The sequence below is a fragment of the Phyllostomus hastatus genome, unplaced genomic scaffold (genome assembly GCF_019186645.2).
Source record: "Phyllostomus hastatus isolate PE091 unplaced genomic scaffold, TTU_PhHast_1.1 phas_scaffold_114, whole genome shotgun sequence".
Lineage (NCBI taxonomy): Eukaryota > Metazoa > Chordata > Mammalia > Chiroptera > Phyllostomidae > Phyllostomus > Phyllostomus hastatus.
In genome coordinates this window covers 10440070-10467698 of record NW_025334006.1, presented here as the reverse complement: position 1 = coordinate 10467698, position 27629 = coordinate 10440070, and the positions used below count along the sequence as shown (strand labels likewise).

Here is a 27629-nt window from a genome sequence, read left to right as displayed (position 1 = left end):
AACAGTATAACAAATCTTTATTTACCCAAGACCAAGAGCAACCAACTCATGACCAGTTTAGTTTCCATGTGACATTTTGATTTCCTTGGCCAGCTCCGTCATCACACGTGTCTTACAGGTGTGGTCTGGCCAGCGCAGAGAACTAGAGGCTTACTGGAGACACCCCACGTCCGTCAGCACAGCCTGTTACACTGTGGCAGCCGTGCTATTCCTGCATAATGCAGGCTCAGACCCTCCCACCAGAGGGAATTTACGTTTGTTCCCGGTGGTCTTCATCAGGTCAAACGCACTCCGTCCCTCCAGGCTATCGTGATCCTCTCGGACCTCCACTTTCTTAGTGTTCACCCTCCCTCCCAGCTTTTGTGACACCAGAAATTCTGAAAAGTAATGAAAGTCATCTCTCCCTGCTGGGAGGTTAGTAAGAGAAAGAATATGAACATGCGTACAAAATTGAGTTTAGAGCTGGGAAGGATCACACGAAATTTTTAGTTAAACTCCTCATTGCATCGGTGAGTAAACTAAGACCCAGAGAGTCTGTGTCTGGTTCCAGACCATCCGTTAGGTGAAGGCCGGTCAGGCGACAGCCCAGGCCTCAAGCTCACTGCCCTGTCGGCCACCTCCGCCCCCTACGTCCCTAGGGGGAGGCGCCCAGTGACAGAAAACTCCGGGTATCACCGGCCAGGCTGCAGTCTGCAGACCACTGACAGCTGACTTCCTGTCAACTACCACCAATAACCCACTCACTTGGCAAACAGTTATCAGATATTGCTCTCTGCCAGGCCCCGCTGCCCTCAATTACTTTCCGAGTGAGTTTCCCCACCCTCAGAGATTAGATTGGAAATGATTTTTCTCTGCTCCTTCTTAATCAATTCCTGCAGCACATAGGACTCTGAAACTGGAGTTAGGGTTGTCAAAAATGTCCATAAATAATAAAGGACTCACATATAGTAGAAATGAGAGGCTGTTACTCAAAAAGCCACAAAATATCTTATTTAGAGAAGACACTAAAAATATACATTTTAAAAATTCAGCACTCAAGAATGCATTTTACAATTGTTTCCATTTGAGAAACAGAGAATTAAAATGGGCAATAACTACAGACACAAGTTCACATGATAATCTGGATAATGTGCAAGAAGCATCACAATGTTTTTCTGATCTCTCTCTTCACGGTTAACTAACTGCACGAAGTCCGGGTGTGCGCAGCCCGGGGAGCCACCCCACACACTGACGGTGCCCTCAGGGGGTTTCCTTCCCTCAGCACAGACACCGAGGGGAGGGGTGGGCTGGGCCAGGGAGCTCTACCGAGAAGCGCGCAGTCTGGCTTCTTGTCCAGTCTGCCGGCATCATCAACTGTCAAACCATCTGCTCCTCTTCGCAAGAGGCACGCCTTTAGAAGGTCCCAATAGTTTCTGCTTATACTGTTCCACCAACTGGTTGAAGCGCTTTTCTGTCTTATTTCCCTTAGCTTTCTTCTTAGGCACCTGCAAACGACAGGTAAGGAAACAAAAGACAATCAACTTCAAGCAGTAAGTATCCCCTTACCTTAAGGCCGCCCAAGAGAGAAAACAAGTAGGCAGAGTTCTTGTCCACCACATAAGTGGTCTTTCACAGTAACCAAAAAGTTGGAAAGATTCTTTGTTCTGGAATTCTACTAAAAAATGCAAAAGGACTGACAGAATTAGAAAATCACCACTCGGCAACCCACACCGAAATGGTGGATCTCAACGGCAGCCCTCGGTGGTGCCAAAGCCATCGGGTGAGAGGCTGACGGAGGACCTCGCAAATGGAGGGACGAGGCAGACAATCCCCAAACCCACAGGTGAATTTGGGCATCACCAAAAATGGGGCACCCAGACGTTAGATGCCTTAGGATATGATGCACCAGAAAGCACCCAGCATTACCTACGAGGTACTTTTGCCAAGAAAACGAACTTGAATCCAATCAAGCCTCTAGACCTCACTACCAGTGTGCAGACAACACGCGGTGCTACAGGAACGAGTTATGCGACGCCACGGGGAGCAAAGCAGCTCCACCCGAAGCGCAGGACATTCTAAGAGGGAAACGACCCGGTCTCACCCACAAACTAACAGCATGGGAGAACAGGGGCTGGCGAGGAAGACTGGATCTTATGGGGGAAAAATTTAAGAGATATAAAAACCAAATTAATATGTGCACTTTGTTTGAATCCTGATTCATACAAACCAACTATAAAGCATTTTTGGGGTAATTGGGGACATTTTAATATGGCTATGCACCAGACTTTAAGGATTCTTATTAAAAGTTCATTCGATGTGAAGTGCTGTGTGTGTGGTTAAGGCTTGATCAGTTGCAGATGCATTCTGGGGTATTTTTCTGAGGTATTTTTCTGAGCAATATCCATTTCCACACAAGGCACATTTTACGGGTGAAGTGAAGTTTACTTCAACATACTGGAGGCAAGTAACTGTGGAAGCACAGTAACTGATGTGTGGGGGCCTGTTTTCCTCTTCTCCCCACTTTCAGGACCACGCACCTCCACACCCCCTGAAGCCGGACACGTGGCTGCAGTCCGGAGCCCTTCCTTTCTCCAGAACTCATCAGGGCGCAGGAGCGACCGCCAGCCCCAGCAGGGCCTGTCATACAAAGCCTCGCGCCCCACAGACTCACCTGCTTGGAGGAGGATTTCTGCTTCTCTTGCTGCCGCTGGTTTACCTGGGGCTTTGGCTTTTTGTGAGGGAGAGACTTCACTTTGCCTTTGTCCCGCAACCTGAAACAAACGGTCAAGAGTCATCCCAAGTTCTTCCTCTAATTGGTACTCCTGAGGTTCGCTCAGCCAGGAAGATAAAACGCCTTTTCTCACCCTGGCCTCTTCTAAGCCTAGGATAAGTCATTCTAAAAAGGGATACTGCAACAGAACGTCCTATGACTCAACGTTTGTATATTTCATTTTTGTTTTGGTTTAAAACCTCAAGAGAATCTCAAAAACCCTTTATTTAACAAATATTTTTTTAAAGAACAACTTTTGCTCATAGCACTCAACCACTGCCCCAAACAGAAACAGCGGGGAACCTCAGGTGGGCAAGCCTCAGCTGACAGACGGCCACCGGCACAGGAGGCGGCTCTCCGGACGAGGAGGGAATGGCGCGGAAGCCCGCCCTGGGAGGCTCCCCAAGGCCCCCGCTGCCAGTCCCGTTCTGGCCTCAGTGTGATCCAGGAACGCCCCTCTGCTTGTGCTTTAACCCTTCATATGTGGCACTGGCGCAGCACGAAGCACCCTGGCCGTCCACACAGAAGCCACCAAGAGGAAAAGAGCTAAGCAGAAGCAAACCCTCTCCGAAGCCACCTGTGTCCCACACCGCCGTCCTGCATCTCACCTAATTTTCGGGCCTCGGTGTGAGGGGAGTGCCAGCACCTTCCTTCTCTTCTTCCCATCGGGCAGCTCCACGTGCTCGACCTCGGCCTTGGTCTGGAATCCGGACCACGACGCAGAGCCCGCCCTCCCCTTCCGCTCTGGGGGGGCCTCGCTTTGCTCCACAGTGTGGTTTTGAGCTGCTTTCTGTTGCTGCTCCTGCTGGGGCTCACCAGCCGTGGACTTGGATTTCACTTGTTGCTGCATAAACAAGAGACCACCATCTGGTTTCTGGATGAGGTTTATATGCTAGAACCACTCAGCTCAAGAGGAGCTTTATGTGAGCTTAGTGAAAAAGTTCGTCCCGAGACAGAGACTACAGGAGAGTGGATACAAGTGGTTCACAGGCCCTAATATGGGAACAGCTGGTTGTTGGGTGGGGCACACAATAGCCACTGCCCCTTCCATGTGCAGACACGGGGAAAGCACATGCACGCACCAGATGCGAGCAAAGTCGGCAAGAAAAAGGCAGCTAGTAGCGTGGAACAACTACAAAGGTATGACGGGTGTATAATGGGAATTCCAGGAGAAGGAAAAGAGAAACAGAAGAAGAGTGGGGGGACCCCTTACCTACAGAGAAACAAAGATAACATTACACTGGATTTCTCCTCAGAAAGAATGTAAACAAGGAAAGAATAGAGTGAAATATTTAAAGTTTGGTGGGGGTGGGGGAAATCACCAACCTAGAATTCTCTATTCTGTGTAATTATCCCTCAAAAGTGAAAGAAAAATAAAGATTTTCTCAAACGAAGTTAACAGAAATCTGTCACCAGTAGACATGCCTTTCGAAAAATGCCAAATGCATTTCCTCAGAGAAGAAAAAAGACCCAGGTTAGGAACACGAACCTACATACAGAAAACCTCAGAGAATGAATAAATGCATCAGGGTTGGTACGTATTTATGTTGCACTTAGTGGAAAAAGAAAAGGAAGATTCACATGAAATTACTGTTGTCACCTGCGCTTTCACCTGAAAACTGAGATCGGCATAGTGATGCGCGAAGACCTGCCAGATGCCTGTTACGCGCCAGTCTCTGCTTCAGAGTGGGAAGGGCACAGATGGTGAGATCAGTGTCAGACTCATGGAGATAAGAGACATGCACACAATACAGTGAAGTGAACACTAAAGGAGAGTCTGAGGAAGTTCAAGAAGGTGCAGATAATGAGATCGCATCTCCTTTGAGAGAGGCGGAGAAATGCTCCCTGAGGAAGGACACTGGGTGTGAAGACGGAATCTGGGTCAGGTGGCCGGGGCACTTTTACACAAAGAGCAGTATGGACATAAATGATGGCAGCAAATAAAGTCGTCAGAACGGTTTTGTTTTGTTTTTTTAAGTCAGTAGCTTCAGAATCACCTGAAGCAATGACTTAAGGCATAAGTAAACTCAGGATAACAAAGTTGTCCTCCACAAAAACCACATCCAGGTTCTCCACCCAGGGCACGTACTGACCCCTGACCCTGCCCTCCATGGCTCATGCCCACACAATGCACCAGAGAGGCTATGAATGCTTGGCACTGTGCATGCTCAGATACAGCAGCCATATCAGCTCTAAGAGCTTTGGTATCAAGAATCGTCTGGTCCTATGTGACCTAGGGGAGGATGGGTAAGAGACTGAGTATGAACTGTGTGCTGACCACACACACGTGAGACAACTTACATGTAGTAACTCATGTAATCCTCATTAAGCACTCGAGACAAACACTATTAATCTCATTTCACAAACTAGAAAATGAAGCTGAGAAAAGCAGTAACTTGCCGAGGAACTCGGAAAGCAGCCCTGGCTGGTGTGGCTCAGTGGATTGAGCACCGGCCTGGGAACCAAAGGGCAGCAGGTTTGATTCCCGGTCAGGGCACATGCCTGGGCTGCGGGCCAGGCCCCCGTGGGGGGGGGGGGGCACTCAGAAAGCAACCACACATTGATGTTTCTCTCCCCCTTTCTCCCTTCCTTCCCCTCTCTCTAAAAATAAACAAAAATCTTTAAAAAAAAAGAAAGCAGCAGAGGCCGAGTTTGAACACAAGTATCCCGTCCCCGCAGTCCCCGTTCTTCCCTCCATATCACACTGGATTAAAAGCAGCACTGAGACTACCAAGCGTCACATTTTTGTACCCGCCTGAAGAAAGAATGAATTATGAAAGAGACAGCTTAAATCTACAAGTAAGGCAACACTTTAATCTTAACTATTAATTCTGACAAGCACCATCAGCCAGCACTGCACGAGAACTGCTGGTTGGGAATAACATTGGTCTGCTCCTCCTTCCTCCTTCGCCCCCGCCTGTGGAGCTGTCACCAGACAGGCGGCAGAGGGGAAGGGGCCTGGAGAGTGCTAGGGAACTGAAAGTCAAGGGTGACAAAGAACCTGCTGAGGTAGAGACCTACTTCAAGGGGGCAGGACTGCAGACTGAACAGAAGCTTAAACATGGCCTTTAGAAGTCGTTCTAACTGAACTATGCATTTAAAAACAGTTAAGTTTTATGCTATGTGTTATGAACCACAATTTAAAAACAAAACAAAAGCAGAAAAAAACATTTCGGTTCTGTACCTGGCTGCGCTGGATCCTCAGTTCCTTTATTTTAAGCTTCCTTCGATCTTCCAAAGAGAACTCCACTATCGGCCTCTGCGTCAGAAGCAGACAGAACATCACTCATCAGATTTCCTAATCTTTGAGTGCAGCAAGCTGAGCTGCCCCCACCAGTGCCCTCTCTTTTGCAAGGCGGAGGTGGCCACTCACTCTCCTCAGAGGTAAGGGGCCAGCTGTGCAAACAGCCTACCCGGCTTAGAGTTCCTGCCAATCATTTCATTACCTGAGCCACCGCTCATTGCCTCCATCAGCTTGGTACTGTTTCCCATCACTCAAGTGTCAGGAGGGCACCAGGCGCAAAGGAGAGGGACGGTTTTCTGCGAGCGGCCCTCAGGGGGACAGCCCTCCCCTCAGGACAAGGCTCACCTTCTGAGGCCCAAAGATCTCGGGGTTGTTGTTGACGTGGCGCAGGGCTGCCAGGGCGTGCTCGTGCTCCTGGAACTCCGCGAAGGCGTAGCCCAGGGACTGACCCTTGATCTTCCCACGAACTCCTCGGAGGTCCCGCATCACCCGACACTATGAGTAGAAGAAGAAAAAGAATCAGCAATTACCGGATGAAGAGCCGTAACAGATTCAACAAGAAATCTGTTTTGGGGACAGATTCTTCATCCAGATCGCCACCACCAGAGCTGTACTGAAATGACACCTGTGACTGTCCATCTCATTAGGCAGAACAGCACTACTGAGAGCACAGAACAAATTAAATTCATATTGTCATGCTTTCCAAGAGTTTAACACCAACCTACAGATAAGCATGCATCTAAAACCAACCTGTCAAGGGAAAATGATAGTAGCTAACTATTGTACAAATCAACATACACAGGTTGAGAGGCCCGTGGCACCTGAAGTTGCATAGTAAGTTAGCACTGAGGATCAAGTGAGTCCCCATATCCCGTCACTGTAGAAACCACTCAGAAGGGAGACTGATGAAGAAGGGCCTGATGGCTTCAGATAAGACAGACATTTCCGGCATAGGGAAGAGCCTGCCCAACACGCAGTCTCAGAAAAACAGAAACCAGCTTCAGCTGTCTTTGCTTGGCAACCAGATTCTCTGCTGTGACCTTTCCCTAAATCCTCTAGCTGAATATACTAGGCGTCCTGGGGCACTAAGGCACAGGAAGGAATTCTGGGAAAACTGATCGTTCACACGCTATTACTCCTGAGAGCTGCAACTGTCATGTATGGGCGAGGTCTAACGTTAGGAACACTTGGTACACGGCTGGTACCTGCTCTGTGCTAGAACTGTGCCATCTCCTGCAGGGAAATCAAGAGAAGCATAAAATAGGGTTCCTGCCCTCAAGAAGCTTACTATCTTGGGGAGACGCTACACATACACCTATGAAAGAATTACAGAGAAAATTCAGTACAATGAAAATATTGTAAAACGCATAAACTTCTCCAGACAATGACAGGTTTTAACTGTGTGCACACTTGCTGACACGAGGAGCACCACAACTGCCCCTGTTCCCGCACCACCCCCAACAGCTCTCTCTGTCAAGAGCAGCGTCAGATGCGTGCTGGTACGTTCACATTCTCTCACGGAATTCCCCAAACACCAACCCCAGACATCTGGGTGTGGCTTTCCGAGCCGAGGAAAAGTTTATAATGATGAAACAGAGCAGAGCAGGTTCGTAATACTGGCTCCGTTACTTTCTCAGTAAACACCGACCAGTGGACCACTATGTGCCTGGTGCTGAGCCAAGGACTGGGAACAGTGAGACGACACTCGCCCTCGAAGAGCTCGGTCTGGTCAGAGGAACGGCTGACAATCTCAGGACGGTGTAATAAGCAAGCGCTACGACCCTGGTAGGCAAAGGGTGCCGTGGGGGAGCAGAGACGTTTCCGCTCCCACAGTGTCTGAGCACGTCTCGGTGGTGTGAACCCGGTGCCTGCTCACACAGCTGCTGCAGACCTGCACGGCTCCCTGCGCTCGGCACGGGGCCCTGGGAGTGCTTACCACAGGCCAAGGTAAATGGTAATAAAATGCTCTTCTAAACAGCACAGCATACAGATTATTTTCTCTGCAAGAAAATTAACATTACAGCACCTGGTATAATGCTGAGCACACAGCAGGGATTCAATAAATGCTTGCTAAAATACTTCACTAGGGCAGAGACATCCTCACATTCTACTGCAATTTGGTCAGATGTGAAAAGCAGTTCTTAGAAGAGGAAAAAAAACAGGCATGAAAACTGCCAAACTCAGCCCTGTCTGCTGGCAATGTGTCCACAAGAAAATCTGTCAATCTGCTGGCAGCACAGCCTGAAAATCAATGCTCCATCTCACCCAGGACGGGCACTAGAGTTCTGAGCAGGCGGGGCCAACTCTCACCTCCTTGATGCGCACCCCCTTTTCCCCGCTGGTGGCATTCAGCAGCAGCTTTCTGAGCTGTTTGTCATCCACAGCCTTGGGAAGATTGTGCAGGCAGAGCCTGGTGCGGGAGACGAAGATATTCTGGTCCTTCAGTTTCTGATGCTTCAGTAGCTCAAACTAAAAGAACAATGACTTGTTAACAGTCCGATCCACCCTTTAAAAATGCAGGCTCACAGTTCTCCAAAAGGAAAGAACCATGACCCCACCCAATAACTAGATACGTAAAAAGGAGGGAAATCTCCCACCCTGCAGCCTTCTGATGCCCAGCACAAGGAAAGAGAGGTTCAGGGGGCAAGATGGTGGGGGGCTGACAGAGTCATGGGCAGAATCAGACGGAACCCAGCCCAACTGGAAAAGTTACCTGTAAGTTTTTTAAGCCACAATTTTTTTTCACCTACTAAGTGGAACTGTAGATCAAAATGTAACTTCTCAGCAGTAATGCTAGGCCAAAATGTGGAAATATACATAAAATCCTGACCTCAAAACTTGGTCCAGAGTAAATAATAAATAATACTGTCGTTAACATTTATGCGCAGTCCTGATCGACCTGCCAGCTCAAACTACCTAGTCCTTTCAAAAGGAAATGCGATGTGTTTAAGTACTTGAGAGAACACTGTCTCGTCTCCACTCTGCCACCTTGAGGCAGAGGGCTGACCATGACCACGAACCGACGTCGGCCCCTACAGCACCAGCCTCTATGCGCTGCACAGAGCTCGGACCCCAGCGCAGCCTGTCTCTAAAATCAAAAGGGTTACACTCTTCTCCTGGTCTGTTTTTAAAATTAGGTTAGTAGAGAAAAGTTTTAAATTAATTAAGCCTCTCATTCCTGCTGATCCTTGTCTGGCAAAGGTACTAACAAATCACAAAATGAACAGATACTCTGGAAATGATAGCAGAGGGATATTTGGAGAGGCCTCAGTTCGACAGTCTGACACTCCTTCCAGGAACCACTGTGCCTGCAGTGAATTACAATGCAGATCACCTAGTGAGCTTTTTGCTAGAAAAATTCGTTCTAAGAGAAAATTAAGTGTGTCCTCATTGCATTATGGTCAGAAAAGGGCGTGCAGTGCCCCCGAATACCATCCTTTCCAGGGGCTCTCTACAAAAAAGGGCGAGAGCTCTAGGCAGGAAACCGAACACAGAGAGACGCACTGCCTCTCACTGTCGTTCTCACCCCGGCCCACCATCGTCTGCACTTTCAGGTGTCACAGCCAGTTCTGTTAATGGTTATGCATCTTTACCACTCGAGGTTGGCTTAGCTTTTTAAAAGTAGGCTATACGGCAAAAGTAAAAGTTACGGAGAACTGACATTACCAGGCAGTAGAGGAATTGAATGGCATCAGTTAGCAGTGGAAACTCTCATAACTTGGAGCTTTCCAAAAATGGTTTTATAATCCATAGAGACATCCTCCTCCTCCCCAACTGGACACATTTACTATCCCAGACTCACATCTACCTTCTCCCTACTTATTCCAGCCTACTCTGAACTTCCTTTCTCAGGTTATCCTGCATTTACACTGACACCTAGTTATACTGAATACACAGCCCTAGCCTCTGTCTGCTGTATGATCGATCTCCAAGCATACTATTCAGCAAATATTTACTGCTGAGCATTAGGAAAATAAAGAATAAGATCCAGCTTGTGTCCTGACTGGTGCGGCTCAGTGGGTTGAGTGCCAGCCTGAGAATCAAAGTTCAATTCCCAGTCAGGGCACGTGTCTGGGTTGCAGACCAGGTCCCCAGTAGGGCACATGTGAGAGGAATCCACACACTGATATTTCTCTCCCTCCCTTCCCCCTTTCTCTCAAAATAAATTTAAAAAAATCAAGATCCAGCTCGTATAATGGCATATAATGCTGACAGAATGTTATACGCTCATGTAATATTGGGTTACTTGCTATCTCACCTGTGTGCTTCTTTTTTCTCTATCAGCAGTATAAGTATAGCTTGTCACTGATACTCAGCTCTTTGAGGAGCACCTTTGAATTCAATAATTACTATCTATTGATGTATATAATACCTCGTGCAAATCCTGGAGGCTGATGCCTGACCTACTCACCCGTTCTCTTTTGGCCATATCGGCAGCGCTCACACCCTCTGCAGCCTTCGTCCCAGCACGAATCACTGCAGAAAGAAGGAAAAAGGCCAGGACATCAGCAAGGGAATTTTCACTGAGCAACAAGAGGAATGTGATTTGAGTGATGCAAGCTCTTTGCACAGGGCCCAGAGGACTATGCTGGCCAGGACACGGCGGCATTTGGGTAGGACCAGAAATAGGCTACAGGGCTACGTTCTCAGCTCCGGGCTGCTCTCAAGAACACACACTCTGAACATTTTGTAATTTTGTTCCTCTTCTCCTTCCCTCCCCTCAAAGCAGCTCCATCAACATGCTCAACATCAGATGGGAAAGCCTAAAGTTCTGAAAACAAGTACATTTTAGGCATGTGGCCTGCAAAACTGCTCTACCTATACCCTGCCCTCAGAATTTCACTGCTTTTCATGTACTTGGGGGCCATTACTAGGTGGTGAAGTAAGCCAGCCCAGGAAACAGCCACATCACCATATAGAGGCCTAGTACGGAAGGCTAGTGACCTAACATCACTAGTCCGGGCTGTGCAGCTGTGCAGCAAGTGGGCTGACAAATACTGTATGGCCTGGAGGCAGGGGTTCTCTATTTTATTTTTTAATGAAACCTAATTTCCAACCATCTTCCTGGAATTAAGGGGAAGGCACTCAGTATATTTTTGTTTTTCTTAAAGATTTTATTTATCTATTTTTAGAGAGGGGAAGGGAGAGAGAAAGAGAGGGAGAGAAACATCAATGTGTGGTTGCCTCTCATGCACCCCCTGCTGGGGTCCTGGCCTGCAACACACATGTGCCCTGACTGGGAATCGAACCAGTGACCCTTTGGCTTGGAGGCCAGCACTCAATCCACTGACCCCACCTCAGTGCACATTTTAGACCCATGAATATTCAAAAGAGTAATTTAGTCATAATTTTCACCCCTTCAGAAAACCTCTTATTAAAAATGATGATAGGAAGCAGAGGTAATTTGAGGTTTTACTCCCTCTTTGCCCTCTGATGAAAAGGACTAAAGGCAAGTGGGCAGAAAAGACGACGAGACTGGTTCACTTACAAATCGGGTACGGTTTTCCTAAAGGAAAGCGACATCGCTGAAGTGGAATAACAACATAACACTGCTGAAGAGGACACTTGGGGTTTTACTGTGAACGTGCCCCCAACATAACATCACGGGGCCCCTGTCACAGCACAAGGCCCGCTCCCCAGAGGCCCAGCCTGCGCCTCCCCTCCGCTACTCACAGCCTTCGCGGGCCAGGTACAGGTTCCGGGTCCCACTCGGCTTCTTCACCTTCTTGGTCCGGAGTTTTGCAGCCTCGTCACGGGTCACTGCCAAGTCCACCTTGAGCTGCCGGCCATCCAGTTTCAGCCCACCACCCTGTTAACACATTGCAACCCTCTCTCTTAAAACACGTCACACGTGAAAACTAAGCCCCTGACAAGGAGCACCTGGGAATGGGAACCAGTGGACCCCAACTAAGCCATGGAGCCCAACCCCAAGACGTTCTGGCCCAGCTAATGGTATTGACTAAAGCTGTGCGAAAGGGCATGCGTGTGCTCAGGGCCGTCGGCAGTAAGTAATTTATCTTATGGGCGGTGATCAGGCCCAAAGTAAGCCCAAACTGAGGAAAATGATCTGTAACCTGGGCAATTTTTAGTAATCTAAAGAAAGCTAATGAAATGGTAGTGTTAACTCTATTGAAGAAAATTTAAGAGACTATGGCGATAACATAAAACTATCTGAAAACAATTTACACTTGGTCATGGAACACATGGGAAAACTCTGCGTCGCCCACACTCTCTCTCTCTCTCGCAAACACCCAACCACACTTCGCAGACGGCCCACTCCCTTCTCGTCCCAGTCCTTGGTGTCACCGGCCTGGGACGGAGGCTGACACACAGACAGTGGTCAGTGAGTACCGGGTACATCCTTCTCCCCATTCTCACCTATAACATAGGGATAATAATGGTACCAACCTCACATAACCCTATAGGGCTAATATGAGGATTAAATAAGGCAATGTATATGCCTATCTAATGAGAGTACCTAACTAAATGTTCAAAAAATGTTAACTTTAGTATTATCACTTTACTACTTATTACATAAACACCAGCTGTCGCCCCTAAGAACCACCACCGCCTACGTTACAGGTAGAGGACACGTCTTCCTTACCTCAGCCTCTGGAGAAGCAGCTGCAAGGCACTTCTGAGCTGCCTCTTGAGTCATGAACTGAGCAAACGCGCAGCCTGCACGGGGAGACAAAACTAAGTGAGCTGCTGCACCCCCATGGCCCCCCAGGAAGCCACAGACAATGCGCGGAGGAGGCAGGCTGACGCAGGATGGGGAGCAGTGGCCTCCTTCCGTGAGGCGCCGTGAGACAGGCACTGTGCCAGGCGCTGAAGGGTCGAAGACAGACAAAGCAGCACACTTGCTCACAAGTGAGATTTTATTACTTCCTCCATCTTTTCCAGTGCTCCTAGAACTTCGGTCCTCTCATGTCTCCCCTTAATAACAAATATCCACAGGAAATGCCGGAGAAACTCTAGCCTCACATTTTATCAGGCATCACTTACTGCATGCCGATCAGAGGATTCAGAAACTGAGGCAGCGATCACTTAACCCTGAAATCGATACAGATCTCACTGTCATCACTGTCCCTTGGGGGGCGTTAGACGAGGGGACACTCCCCTCTGGGAGTCAGAGGCCCCGGCCTCTGTCGAACAAACACAGCAGTGAGCCGGACAGCAGTGAGCCGGACACCGTGCGCTCCGCTCCCCGCGCTCGCTGCAGAGCTCCCACAGGTACATCTCACTGGGTAGACGCGGGGCCAATCAGCCCACCCGATTTTCTGCTACTGATAAAAAGCAGCTTTTATAAGCAAAGAAAAAAGAAGTTCACCTGTTGGTAGACTCCAAAATATATATATATAAGTTTCATAATATTTGGGCAGTATTCCCTCACATATGGGAACATTACATTTCCTAAAGCCACTGGGGCCCTGCTCTTTTGTCCCCCGTTACAATGGATGCCAGCCCTGGCTGGTGTGGCTCAGCTGGTTGGGCGCTGTCCTGCAAACGGAAGGCCCCGGTTTGATTCCCCGTCAGGGCACACGCCTAGGTGGAGGGCCCAGTTCCTGGTCGGGGTGCAAACAAAAGGCAACCAATCGATGTTTCTTTCCCTCTCTTTCTCCCTCCGTCCCTTCCTATCTAAGCCCTCTCTCCCTTCTTCTCTTTCTAAAAGCAATAAAAAGTGTCCTCAGGTGAGGGTTAAAAAAAAAAGAATCACTGGCAGCAGACTAACTGAAGGAATGTATCAGCAGGCCAACCCAAGGGCCACCATCTAGTGAGGTCTTTCCTGCCACCTCTGGGCACCCTGAGTGCCCCACCCCACCTTCATTTACATTTCTGTCATAGCACCAGTCAGGTGGCGCCTTCCCAAAGAGACTGGATGCCTCAAGAATAAGGGCCATGTTTCTTGGCTGTCTCTATATCCCTAGCACCTACCATAATGCTTGGCATTCATAAATATTCGATATAAAGAAACAAATAATAAAGAAATATGGGGGAGGGAATGTTTCTAATAGGCAGATTAGCCTATTTGTCTAATATGAAAAAAAATGAATACTTCCCTCTGAGTGGGTAAGAATTTTATCCTTGGAACTTCCAAAGTCAGTACTGGGTTCAGTGTGAACACTTCCCTAAAAGTCTGCAGATAATATTTGGCTCTTCTAGGCAGTGAAAGGGCATGCTGACAGGGACAAACTGGAGGAGGGGGCCGAGACTGTATGAGTGAACAGGCAGAAAAAGCGCCAGAAAAATTTAGTATGAGCTAGGGAAAGGCATACATTAAGAAATATGAAAACTATGCTTACTAAGATCATTAACTGTCAGCTACCATTAACAGACCAAAACAGAGATTGTAGAGAATGTCATCAACTGTAGACTACATTTTGAAAATACCAATATACGTTGCACTCAAAAAAGGACAAAAGACATCACAGCAAAGCAATGCCCTGCTATACCTGGGACATTCTGTGCAACTCCAGTTGCCCACTTTTAGAAAACGTACTCGCAATGGAGAAGGTCCAAGAAGAATAATTGAATATCAGAGCTAAAAAAAACCTTAAGTGATTACCCTAGTTAAACCCACTAATTTTACAGATAAGAAACTGAAGCCCCCAGCAGTGAAATGATTTGCCAACAATCACCCAGCTGGCCTATGGCTTAGCTGGGATTAAATTGCTAATCTCCAGGAAGCGGTTCCATTTCTTTCCATTACACCACCTAATGTACATCTTTCTTAGCCAAGTAAAACCCAGAAAATGCTCAGGTCTCATCAGTTTGGAAAATAAGAAGATTTAGAATGTAGGTTATTAATCCACGGATAAGCTCCACAGAGCCCACAAACCCTCAGAAGTGGCATTTTTCTGAGGAGAGAGTTCACAGCTTTTGGTAGATCGCAAAGGAGTCAAGAATCAAAATGAATTAAGAATTCACTGCTTTAGGAGAACGACAGCAACTGATGAAATCAGAGATTATGAATGGGTTGAAAAGATGTCTCCTCACAACAATATACTGAAATAAGGAGTGGCCGACTCTGGAAGCTCAAAAGAAACAGCTTAGGGGAAAGAACCTGCGGCGGCATCCTGTTGCATGGTTTTCTTTCTGACTGTTACCACTGCAGGGAAGTTTCTACCAGCTTCCATCTCCCCCAAATGCAACTAAAAAAGATCTCAGTAATGTCAAGCAACGTGGAATGATTAATACCCATGAGATGCTATTACACTTGAAATGTAAAAAACGACAAATGGAATTCATTACCCTAAAGTAAACAAGCAAGGGCCTTATCGAGCTAGGAAAATTATGGCTGGCAGCCCCATGAAAGATGCTGAATCTGACATCGTGGATGACCACCTCAGAACGTTCTCAGCGCTTCGGTGGACCGCAGACCCCTGGGCTGAACAGGACCCCTCCAGGGCACACATGAGGTTCTCATGTAATCACATTAGTGCCCTGGCAGTGGCCTCCACTCTTTTAGGGCCTGACACGCTGACGGCAAATACCTTTTGAATGCTCTGTGTCCGGATGCAGGACAATGCGGACATATTTCAGGTCTCCGAACTGCTGGAGGAGCTCGCCAAGGTCTTCTTCCTCTGAGTCAAAGGACAGGTTTCTACGGAAAACAATTAGGTCACAAGAAAGGTCAATTACAAAAGTGAGACCCTGTGCTCGGGTCACAGGATGTGTGAGTCAGACACCAACCAGAGTGGTTCCCTGGCTCATGACCATACTCCCTCGCCGGGAGCAGCACCAAAAGGGGTGGCCACCGGTGGCCAAGTCTCTGATATGGGGCTCTGGCCCTTGACCTCCTGGGTCAGTCAGATCCCTCTCCCAGGAATTAAAACTCGAAAAGACATATACAAAGAGCGGAAGCTGTAGATGCAGATTCACTTCGAACAGCAGTGCTCCACCCAAGGGGAACTTCGAAGGAGCGAGAAGGTTCTGTATCTTGACCTGGGTGGTGGATACATGGGTATGTGGATACATCCATACATAAACATGTACATGTAACAGCAGATAAATGCTCATGTGTGTAAATATGAACAATTCTGCTGACTTGCACTCACGGATTAATGCACTTCGTGAAATCTGTAATACCTTAAGAAGTTAAAACACTGGTGGGGTGTCCTCAGGGAGAAGCCCCACGGCCTCCTGCCGCGGAGGCCCGGAAAGGCCCGCGGCCTCATCCCCTGCCTGAGGTCTGCTGTCTGACCACCACTCGGGTTCTGTGCGCCAACCTAACCTTTCTCCAACAAACATGCCTTCTCACTTCAGTTGGCCAAAACTAGTTTCCCTAATTATGAAAATTAGCTTCCCTCATTACAAAAAAACTCACAGTAGACTAATAAGTCAAATGTGTCTTATATTCGATAAGCCATTTTCTCCTGTGTTGCTATTAAATCCAGGTTTCAGTTAAAATTTTACAAAAGTCAGAAAATCCTTCAAGTGAACAGATTAGAAAGTACAAATTGGCTGTTACAAAACAGTCACGGGGATGTAAAGTACAGCACAGGGAATGCAGTCAGTAGCATTGTAATAACTGTGTGCAGTGCCGGGGGTGCCAGACTCACCGGGCAGATGACTTTGTAAATTGTAACATCTAACCACTATGCTGCACACCTGAAACTAGTATAAAATAGGGGAGGGTTGGGAGAGGGGGGCTGCATTGGGAGTAAAAGGGAGAAAACAGTACTTGAACAATGATTAAAATAAAATTAAAAAAAAAAAGAAAAAAGAAAATTAATCATTTAAAAATCTAAAAAAAAACCTAGTATAAAATAACACTGAATGTCAACTTTAACTGAAATTTTTTTTAAAAACATGAGATTTTTCTTTTTAAAGAAATCCTTCGAAATAACTTAAAAACAAACACAGTAAAGTTTAGTGACTAAGTGCAAAAAAAGAAAATCACGTATTTTCTCCGTGGGATTTAAAACATGTTGGAAGGAGATTCTGTTCCACTAAATCCCAACACCATGCAGAGTCCTTACTTCCCCAGCTGTGCACAGCCTTCCGGGGGTGAGAAAAAGTCCCAAATAAATGTCCACAATTTTACTTCTCTTAAACTCAGTTAACGTCCCCATAAATGGTTCTATCTTACAGAGTAACTGAGGTTAAAAAAATAAATGTTCTGCAGTAAGACACATCCTAGCTACACGACTCCTTCTGAGTTGCCTCATCATGTGCATAGCTTTCCTTCTTCCATCCCTTTACCTTCCAAAGTTCTTTGTTCATCTACTAGATGCACACAGAACAGCATCCTTGGTATTGAGGCCACAGGCTTCTAAGTGTGAAGTTTCTTCCTTCCTCTTAGAATCCTCTATGAGTACAAAATTATTTACATGGCAATTCCATGGAACACAGCAGAAAGAAACTATGGACGTTCCACAAGGAGGAAAGTGGTTACAGCGCAGCACGTACAGGCTGAACTCATCTTGTAACTATGACGGTGTGGGCATGTGTGGGGGTGTTCTCTGAGTAGTGACTACAATGAATTTTGTGTCTTTTTGAACATTTATTTCCTAAATACCCTACAATAAACATAAACTATTTGTATAATAAAAACAATCTTAAAAGATTGTACAAGAGGATAAAATACACATCTCTGAAATAAGATGCAAACAGTCCTGCACATCGGTAATTCGGAACACACAAGAAGGCATACTGAAGGCACGCTGAAGGTAGCCCGACTGTCTGAAAATGCCCATCTAGCGCGTCAGTGGGACTAAAACAGCAATGGCAACATGAAATAAAATGCAGCTCTACCCGACTCCCTCCCTCAGTTTCCCTAGAAACAGATGGGATACCTCACTTTATTCTGGACACGACTTTAGAAGGTAAGTAAGGCATGAAAAAGGGAATTGTTTGGGACAAGTGGTGTCACCCTCCCCAGGACTCCCCTTAAAACGAAGGCCAGCAAGCAGAATGTGTCTCCTAGTTGAAGAACTGATTTGTTACAAACGATGCCACGCAGACTGCAGAGAATGAAATCTAAATGGGACAGGAAATGATGATCCCTGCAATGTACCTTCCGTCTATAGTTCCGATTCGCCTATGTTCCTCACCGTTTGGCATGTTCCTAGGGCCAGATGTGCCAATGGTCTTAGAGGCATCTAGCTTTCTGGCCTAGCTATAAAACTAGTGCAAAAAAAAAAAAAATGAAGGGAGGGAGGGAGGAAAGAGAAACCTATGATGGTGGCACAAATAGAACAGTTCTTGGAGTAAAAAGACATACCTTATAAAAACAGTTTTCCCTTCATTCACATCAGAGGGTAATTTCCGCTTCTTTTTCTTTGAAACTTGTACACCTAAAGTAGAATGAAGAACAACCTTAAAAATACAAATGTAAGCCATACAGCAAAGGGCTAACTTCTTAAATATATAAAGATCTTGCATAAATCAATTAAAATCAAATTAAAAATGAACAAAGGATATGCAAATATACTAAAAGAAGTTCTAACTCACTCATAATTAAAGGACACAAGAAATGAGATACTATTTTTCACCAACAGATGGGCAAAAACCAAAAAGATAAAATCCAATGTAGTAAGGGTCCCATATACTGCTGTGAAAATGTAAATTTTTTAGAAATATAAAACATGTAGCCCTAACTGGTGAGGCTCAGTGGCTGGATGTTGTCCCACAGACTAAAAGGTCACCAGTTTGATTCCTGGTCAGGGCACATGCCTGGGTTGTCAGCCAGGTCCCAGTCTGGGGGTGTGCTAGAGGCAGCCGATCGATGCTTCTCTCACACATCAATGTTTCTCTCCCTCTCTTTCTCCCTCCCTCCCCCTCTCTAAAAAAAAATAAATAAAATCTTTTTAAAAAGTATAATGAAGTTAAAAATAAAAAAATATATATTTAATATGTATATATATATGTGTGTATGTGTGTGTGTGTATGTATATATCAAAAACATGTAGGACAGCCCTGGCCAGTGTGGCTCAGTTGGTTGGAGCATCATCCTGCAGACTGAGAGGCTGAGGGTTGATCCAGACTCAGGGCACATATGAAAGGCAACCATTGCTGTTTACCTCTCACATCGATGTTTTTCTCTCTCTGTTTCTCCCCCGCCCCTTCTAAAGTAATGAAAAAATGTCCTTGGGTGAGGATTAGAAAAAAAAACCATGCAGAACATTGGAGAAGGAAAAAAATAACACACATTCATACACATAATATACACTATATTGTATATGTGTGTTTACCCTTAAAGGTATTAATTACCTTTAGATACACCAGAAATGTACAACAATGGTCATCTCTGGGGAGGGGCCCTGAATGGCTGAGGATCTAGCCATAAGGGAGCCTCCCTGTTTGTTTTTAACAAAAGACATACATGCTTATGTACACATAGAAACTTTCTGGAAAGACACACAAAAAACAACAGTGGTTACTTCGGGGGTCCTTGGGGGACTGGTGAGGAAGTTTTACTTTCTATATTATACTCGTCCACAGTGTATTTTTTATTAATGTTCTCTCATTATTATGTACTAGCCCTGTAATTTTTTCAAGTGAAAGAACAGTAATAGACAGCTGAATCTGGTTGTAGAATGCAAGGTCTCATAGTCCTTTCAGTATAAAAATGCCTTTGATTCTAAGGTATCCACCATTCTCTCCTCATGGAAAAAGCTTATTTCTTCAGATTTCTTATATGGGCTGACCAACACGCCAGATTTACAGAGAAGGAGCAGAAGGGAGAGACCTGGTAAGTGAATGAAAACCTCCACCTAGACGAACTAAAGGACCAGCGACTGGCCACTCCTCGTTCTGTAATGACCTTCCTCCCTCAATAAATGTGTTGAGTTTGCTCAACATTCTTGATAAACGTAGCAAGCAACGGTTTGCCCCCAGGGGTCCTTTATCCCCATCTCAACTCAGAAGAATTGTTTAAAATCCACCTTCACCTTAGATGCAATATCCTGTGTATCCAGTTAGCCAGTCAGCTTGGATAATCAAGAGAGAGAGAGTGCCTCAGCATTAAGCTACGTTTTAAATTCTCTAGAAACCCTGACCCTCAAACATCACTCCAAACTCATTTTAAAAACAAAGCAAAAAACTCTTCAGAAGGAATTCAAAGTGCTCGTCTTCAGCACTTCAACATCCATCTGACACAATACCCCAGGGTTCGACCTAAAGGGCCTGTGCTGCAGTGATGCGCATTCCCTAGTGGGAATCAAAGGCTGCAGGCAAACCTTCATCCTCCTGCCTTTCCGTGTCTGTGTCGCTCTGAGCCAGTTCCTCTCCACCATCACCTCCATCGCTGTCCTCCAGGCCGCTGTCCTCCTCAGACGGGTCCTCCTCGCTGCTTTCTGGGGGCGCTGCTCTGTTGGCGGCTCTGCAACGGCACAGTTCAGAACTGAGGACCTGCAGGACAGAGGGGGCTGTCCCGCTTCCTGACACGTGGCAAGTCTGCAATGTTGGGGGCCGGAGAAGGCATCTTCCCCTCGGAGACAGTCCTGAATCTTCCTCTGTTGTCTCAGAACAAGCTGAGTTGCTTACCTCTTGTGAATTTGCACAGGCTTGGCCACCTTTGATTCTTTCCTCTTCTCCTCCTCTTCTTCATCATCATCATCACCATCATCATCATCATCACCTTCTTCTTCTTCTTCTTCCATATGACCATCATCATCACGATCCTCTTCTCCTCTACCCTCTGCTTTCCTGCCATTCTCTTTACCTAACTGCTGATGTTTAGGTTCAGGTCTCTTCTCCTCACCTGCACAGGGAGGTAAAGAAAGTTAGGAATTAATTCAGTATCTAAAATAAGGTTATTTTAACAATAGTAACTAATACCCTTCAATTTCTAGTTTCTTTAGTCTTATAAAATCTCATATATTTTCCTCACTGTATAGAATAAAAGAAAGTATGAACAAAGAAAACAAACAAAAAAAAGCAAACAATAACAAAAGCCCCTCATCACTGAGATCCCTTCAGAGTCTGTCCCACTCATTCATCGAAAGCCTGACGGCGACCTGGCTCAGAATGAGAGAAATAGCAGCTGAGTCCCCACAAACAGCCTACCATTGCGCATGACAGCCAGCACAGCGCACACACCGGAGCCCAGCCATGAACTTCAACCTCGGTGAGTTCTGTTCTCTGAGCTCCTGGAAGCCTAAAGCCAATTGTTTTCTAAATAAAATGCAAGCTTTAAGTTTCCCTGTGCTTAATGTTCCATCGTTCCTTGTTATGAAAAGCTGAGAAAGGAGAGCAAGTAGAGGGAACGGTGAACTCAGACTGACTCCTCACTCAGGTCCATGCTCAGGCGTGGGCTTAGACTAGGTTCTGGGACTACAAGATCACCAGATGGGACTGTATGAATTGACAACGAGCTCAGACTTTCTGAGCCAGTAGGAATTCAAAGTTTTTCTTACTCCTCAGTCTCATCTGGGGGCAGGGTGGGGAGTGATCTTATGCTTTTGGTATCTCCAGCCCAATATTCTCACTGACAGACAGGTTCCCTTATACTTTTATAGTAGAGTCTTCTCTGCACTCACCCCAAAACATACAACCCCTCCTACCCAGCACCACATCTTACCTGGGGCAGAGGCAGACTGTGTACTTTTATATTTATCTTTTGCTACGGCCCAATCCACAGCTATCATCCGCCCTGGTAGACAGAAAAGGAACATCTTTTTTTAACATTTCTATCTTCTGTAAATGACTTCTTATTCATCAAAGAGACAGTAAAGAACAAAAAGAAAAATTTCCTGCCAGTTCAGAAGATGGGTATCCTAAAACAAAACTGCGAACCCTCGCTGGTGTGGCTCAGTGGACGGAGTGCCAGCCTACGAACCACAAGGTTACTGGTTCAATTCCCAGTCAGGGCACATGCCTGGGTTGCAGGCTGGGTTCCCAGTTGGCGGCATGCGAGAGGCAACATATCGATATATCTCTCACATATCGATGTTTCTCTCCCTGTCTCCTCCCTCCCTTCCCCTCTAAAAATAAATTTAAAAAATAATAAAATAAAATAAAACTGCAAGTAGCTATCTATTCTTTTTAAATCTTAACCTTTTTACCAATGAACAGAAAGTTTGCCTTTCTACACAGCCATCACACCTGGGATAAGATAGAATTTTAAAAAATAATTAGCACAGTGCTTCCAGTTAGATCAACAAGTTTCCAGGTAGACTAGCAAGAGGCAAAACAGGCACACTAGAGTAATTTGCACCAGACTAGAGTGAGACCGTCTCTAAGCCAAGCCCTTCTTTAGTACCTGGTAGACCAATACCCACAGCAGCATCACTGTCAGTTTCACTGCCCACGGATGCTGAATGATGCCGCTAACCAAGAGGGAAAACCCTGCAAATCCCACATGCCCTGGATAGCAACCCACATCTACCAGTGATTTTTTCTGTGATAGTTTTTCATGAGGGATTTAAAAGAACACTCATCACCAAATAAAGAAAATAATGACATGAGTTCTTTTGAGTTTAATCCTAGATCAAGTATCAAGAGTATTTCACCAAAATAGCTTCTATATTAGCAGTGAGACTCTCAACAATGCAAATACCTTTTGAAAATGTAGAAAGTGGGTTACTGTGCTAATTTACCCAAACAGCAGAAATACCTGGGTCAATGGTATGGGTATAGAAAACTTACCCTTTATCTCTTTCATGTTCATACTTTTGAGAGCCTTTCCTGCTTCTAGGAGGTTTTTGAACTGAACAAAAGCAAAACCACGCATCTTTCCATCTGTGTGCAAATGTACAAAGATGTTAGAAGCAGCAGGTGGGGAGCCAACAGACCTAAGAGGGAAATTACGGCAACCCAGGGTGGCGAGATGGCCCAAAGCCTGCCAACCGGCCAGCCCCTTCGCCAAAGCTTATGTCCTCCTGCTGCGTGCATGCTGCCTTGGGCTCAGAGAGCGCAGTGCACTTTCTCAAAGTGTGACTTGTCTTCTAAAACGCGTTCTGATCTAACTAAAAATACCATCGGGGATACCTAAACTAAAAATACCTAACTAAAAATACCACCAGCAGTATTACATATGTTTTTATTATTTGTCAGACACTATGCCTAATACTTTATATATATCACATCATCTGGAGCTCACATTTCTAGTTGTTGTTTTTTTAATTTTTTTATTGTTGACACTATTACAGATGTCCCCCATTCTCCCCTCCCTTTGCCCACCTCCAACCAGCTGTAGTTCTAGTTCTAGGTGCTTAGCTCAAGGGTGATACAGAAAAAAACCATTATGTCAAATAGTATCAATCGCACTCACACCAAATGAAGGTCTACTGGTACCTGGCTTCCTGGGGATGCTAACTTCTAGGACAGCTCCATACTTAGCAAACACTGTCTTCAAGTCGTCTTCCGAACACTGAGGACAAAGTGAAGAAGAAAAAGAAATTATCCCAGCATATAAACATGAAACACTAATGACTAAGTTAATTTGTTAATAACAACTTGAATGTTTTTACTCCTTTTTTACTTTTGAAATTAGGACAAACACTTCTAAATAGAAGACATCTTGCTTGGTAGCTATGAAGCAAAAAGGACAGATAGCAGAGAGCTTTTCCTCCCATCCTTTCTCAAGAAGGCATCCTCTTACTGTCTTAATAAGCTCTTGTGTACACAGGCCCATTTGCCACATTCAACAAGACTCAGGTTCATTCCCAAAATGCATTACGCCCAATCCCCACCCTCGGCGAGGAGTTCCACCCATGAGCACCAGCAGGTCTGAGGACAGGCAGCCTCACGGTTCTCCGTCACTCACCTTAAAGCTCAGATTCCGAATAATTAATCTGGCTTTCTTATCTGCCACTTTGGCTTTTTTAGGCTTCTGCTCCTTCTTTGGGGACTCTGAATTTTCTAGAAAAACAGGAGGGAATGGACTAAGTCTGTGCTCCACAACCACCCACCTCTAGGCCCAGAACAGCACAGGAAAAAAGGTACTAGCAACAGGTGGCATTTACACGGGGTTCAATATGGCAACCCCCAGGACCACCAGATTTTCCAGACTTACAAGTAAACAAAAGACTAAAATGAGTAACGAAATACATTAGACAGTTTTGGATATCAAAAGCAAATTCAGGAAGCTTTAAATTTAGAAGCTCCCTCCACCTCCACCGCCCTTTCCACCTCCTCACCCAGACAGAAAGCTCCCTTCCGTTACTGGAAACTCACCCTTTCCTCCCTTTTCCTTGGACTTGTTCCTCAGCTTTTTCTTGGCAATGCTCACATTGATCTTGCTGCCCTCAAAGGTGGTAATCTCCTTGAGGGCTCTCTGAACATCTTCTGGCATAGAAAACGTGACATAGCCAAAGCCTCGACACACCTTACTCCCTGAGCAGTAAGGGGGTGGGGGAGAGAAAATCATCAGCCAGGAACCCTAACAAGTCCATTCTCAAAGCCCTCAAGTAGCAGTTACACTGCTAGGCATCAGTTTGCCAAAATCCTCAGGCGGGATAGAAACAGGTTGACATCGGTGGCCCCTTTGCCACTTTGCTCAGAACTTGTTAGGCTTCCTTTTCTACTTTGGTGTCTTTGCTGGTGGCTCCTCTTCTTCCTCCTTTCCTGACAATCTCAAGATTATGGAGATCCAGGATGAAAATTACACCCTAAAGAAGAACTCAACATCAAATACAAGGGAACCTCACCACAGAGGGTAGGAACAGTAAGTTTGGTAGCTTTGAAAATTACACATAATGATGCAGCTCCTCCTTGAAACAGATCGGCAATGATGGTAGAGTGAGGCCCTGACAAAAGAACGTCAAACAATAAACAGTGCTTTGGGAGCCTGTAGACACCATTACTACCAACCCTTAGTGATCAATATCAAATTAAACCTTCCCAAAGCAGCTGTAAATCTCTTATCTCACCTTACCTTCAGAACACCCTAAGGTAAATAAAGGAAATACTATCATCCCTTCTTTCCAAATCAATAATTTGACATAGAGGAAAGTCAGTGAACTGGTTAAGGTCCCCCAGGGTATTAGCACCTGAATTCTTCATCACCAGCCTCATGCTCTTTCCATGGGACTCCACCAATATAATGGCCACAGAGAAGAATACTAGAACCAAGCAAATGAATAGCTGCAAAATGAAAACTGTAACCCACCTTTGCCTTTTTTTGCTATGTTTTTAATTTAACATTTTTGGTAGTAAAATTTTAAGTAATTTACCACATCAAAAAGAAAAAAGGTGGACCAGGTAGTCTGTCTACTACTCCAAGAAGAAACATAGCTCATATGTTCTGCTTCTTTTTCAACTACACTTAAAGCTGCTTCAGTTATAAGCCCTGAAACACAGGACACTGATTCACCTAAACTTAAAATTGACACTTGGAACTAGGAAAGTATACTGTGTTCTGGAGATAGGTTTCTTTTCTCTGGGACACCATGGGTGGGGAAGCACATACTCAGACACCATGGGGGGAGGGGCCCAGGATGCCAGTGCCTACTGGTTGTTCTGCTGAAAGGCAAAGCCCACCTAGAGAGACAGCCTGGTGACTTAGGAGAGAACTAAATGTATGTATGTTCTGGGTAACATCGGGTGCCTATCTCAAGTACCCCTTGAAGTCCTGGTAAGAGGAAGGAATGTTTCTACAATCAAAACCCTTACAATTCATCCTCACTCTAGTACATGCCAACCCTTCCTCACAGTGATGTGATGAGCATCAAACAGAATGTGAAGCATACAGCAGTATTCCACAAGTCCGTAAATGGCCCAAGCCAGAAACCTTGGACTCACACTTCATTCTGACTCCTTTTTTTCTCCTACCCCACAACTGACCCATCAGCAAATCCTCTCCATTTTAACTTCAAAATACCCATATTCCAATCACTTTTTACCACCCATTGCTACTATTCTGGTCCAACACCATAATCTCTCACCTGGATTATTGCAAGAAGTCTCCCTGCTTCTGTCCTAGTCTCTAACAACCTATTCGCAACACAACAGCCTGACAGCATCTTTCAAGATGAAAGCCAGATAGTACTTACCAGTCCCTGCTCAAAACCAGTAGTTTCCCATCTCCTTGGAGTAAAAGCCAAAGTCCTTGCAATGGTCTGTAAGGTCGTACATGATCTGATACCCAGATTTTGTCTCCTAATTCTCTTCCTTTCACTCCTGTCACATAGCATCCTTGAGCTTTCTTTTTTTTAAAAGAAAAAGATTTTATTGCCCTGGCTGGTGTGGCTCAGTGGATTGAGCACCAGCCTGGGAACCAAAGGGTCACAAGTTTAATTCACAGTCAGGGAGGGCACATGCCTGCGTTGTGGGCCAGGCCCCCAGTGGGGGACACATGAGGGGCAACCACGCATTGATGTTTCTCTCCCTCCTTTCCCCTCTGTCTAAAAATGAATAAAACCTAAAGAAAAAAAGAGAAAAAGATTTTAAAAAATGTTATTTATTTTTAGAGAGAGGGGAAAGGAGGGAGAAAGAGGGAGAGAAATATCAATGTGAGGTTGCCTCTCATGCACCCCCTATGGGGGTCTGGCCTGCAACCTAGGCATGAGCCCTGATTGGGAATCAAACCAGTAACCCTTTGGTTCGCAGGCCAGCACTCAATCCACTGAGCCACACCAGCCAGGGGAGTACCCTTGAGCTTTTGGTTTTCTCTGCCTAGACTGCTCCTCCCCACTGAAAGGTACATGTTCACTTTCTCACCTCCAGGCCTTCCCTGGCTACTCTATCTGTAACGATGCTACTCTGCACACCTTATACATACCCCCAACACACGTGAGTGTGCACACACACACTCCCTATCCTTCTTCCTTGGCTTATTTTTCCCCTTAGTATTTACCACCATTATCACTACAAATGTTGCTTGTTTACTGCTTGTCTTCCCCACCTCTAAGACATACATAAGAGCAAGATGTTTGGTTTTGTGCACTGCTGTATCCCCAGGACCTTACAACAGTGCCTGGCACATAGTGGGCATTCAATGAATATTTATAAATAACTGAGTAAATGAATAACATAATGGTTAAGAACTCCGGGTCTGATGATCATATTCTGAGTCTGCTACTTACTAGCTGTACAAACTTTAAAGCTATAGTTACCAAACCATCCTAAGTTCCAGGTTCCTCATCTGTAAAATGGGGTTAAGACTCTCCATCTAACAAGAATGCTGAGAAAATTATGAGATAACACGTGTGGCACTCAGCACCATACCTGGCAATCGGTACGCTTTACCGAGTTTTTACCGCAAGGTTGCTATTTTCAGTTACACTAAGATCTTGTATGTGAGCATGCATCATAAACTGAAAGCGCTTTGACATTCAGAAACATAAGACCCTTATGGACTCATTTAGGGCAGAGTCAGTTTGTAAAAGAAACTCAATTCCCAGACCCTTCTCTTAGGAGGAGGTAAAGATTTCCCGCACGCTGGACTTTGCGAGGGTGTCCCCACGACGACACCCCTCCACCCCGCTCCCAGGAACCCAGCCCTAGCCTCGACCACCCCGCCCCCTTACCTTTCTCAGTCACTACGAAGCACTGCTTCACCGGCCCCACCTGGCTGAACAGCTCCTCCAGCTGCTCACTGCGGGCGGAAGGAGGGAGGCGGCCCACGAACAGGGTCAGCCCGGCCATGAAGCCGGGAAACAAGCTCGCAGGGCCGTGAACGAACCAGACAGACGCACCCAAATCAAAGTGCAGGCTTCAGCTCCGAGACCACGCGAAGCAGCCCTGAGA

General features: G+C 45.9%; 1 protein-coding gene across 2 annotated transcripts; it reads right to left on the bottom strand.

Moving 5' to 3' along the window:
• On the bottom strand, positions 1-27629 carry RBM28 (RNA binding motif protein 28). 2 transcript variants are annotated; one of them, XM_045855749.1, is made up of 19 exons: positions 27410-27629; positions 24117-24275; positions 23707-23801; positions 23235-23310; positions 22587-22679; positions 21520-21591; positions 20484-20700; positions 20177-20319; positions 18220-18292; positions 15488-15597; positions 12598-12671; positions 11667-11802; positions 10405-10469; positions 8304-8462; positions 6339-6488; positions 5934-6008; positions 3358-3593; positions 2651-2750; positions 1-1484 (listed from the first exon to the last, which is right to left on the bottom strand). In XM_045855749.1, exons 1-19 carry the CDS (start codon positions 27525-27527, stop codon positions 1350-1352), a joined length of 2286 nt encoding a protein of 761 aa, XP_045711705.1. In that variant the 5' UTR covers positions 27528-27629; the 3' UTR covers positions 1-1349. The 2 variants fall into 2 exon arrangements, with proteins under 2 accessions (XP_045711705.1, XP_045711707.1); XM_045855751.1 differs by having other exon boundaries at positions 20237-20319.

What these genes read in the sequence shown, in the direction of transcription:
- RBM28 (XM_045855749.1), bottom strand. Translation starts at nt 27,527, where the DNA reads ATGGCCGGGCTGACCCTGTTCGTGGGCCGCCTCCCTCCTTCCGCCCGC. An exon ending in GGACACAGAGCATTCAAAAG is followed by an intron (nt 12,672 to 15,487) that starts GTATTTGCCGTC and finishes CTCCCCGTGCAG; the next exon opens with GCTGCGCGTTTGCTCAGTTC. An exon ending in CACCGAGGCCCGAAAATTAG is followed by an intron (nt 2,751 to 3,357) that starts GTGAGATGCAGG and finishes CGTTTGTTTCAG; the next exon opens with GTTGCGGGACAAAGGCAAAG.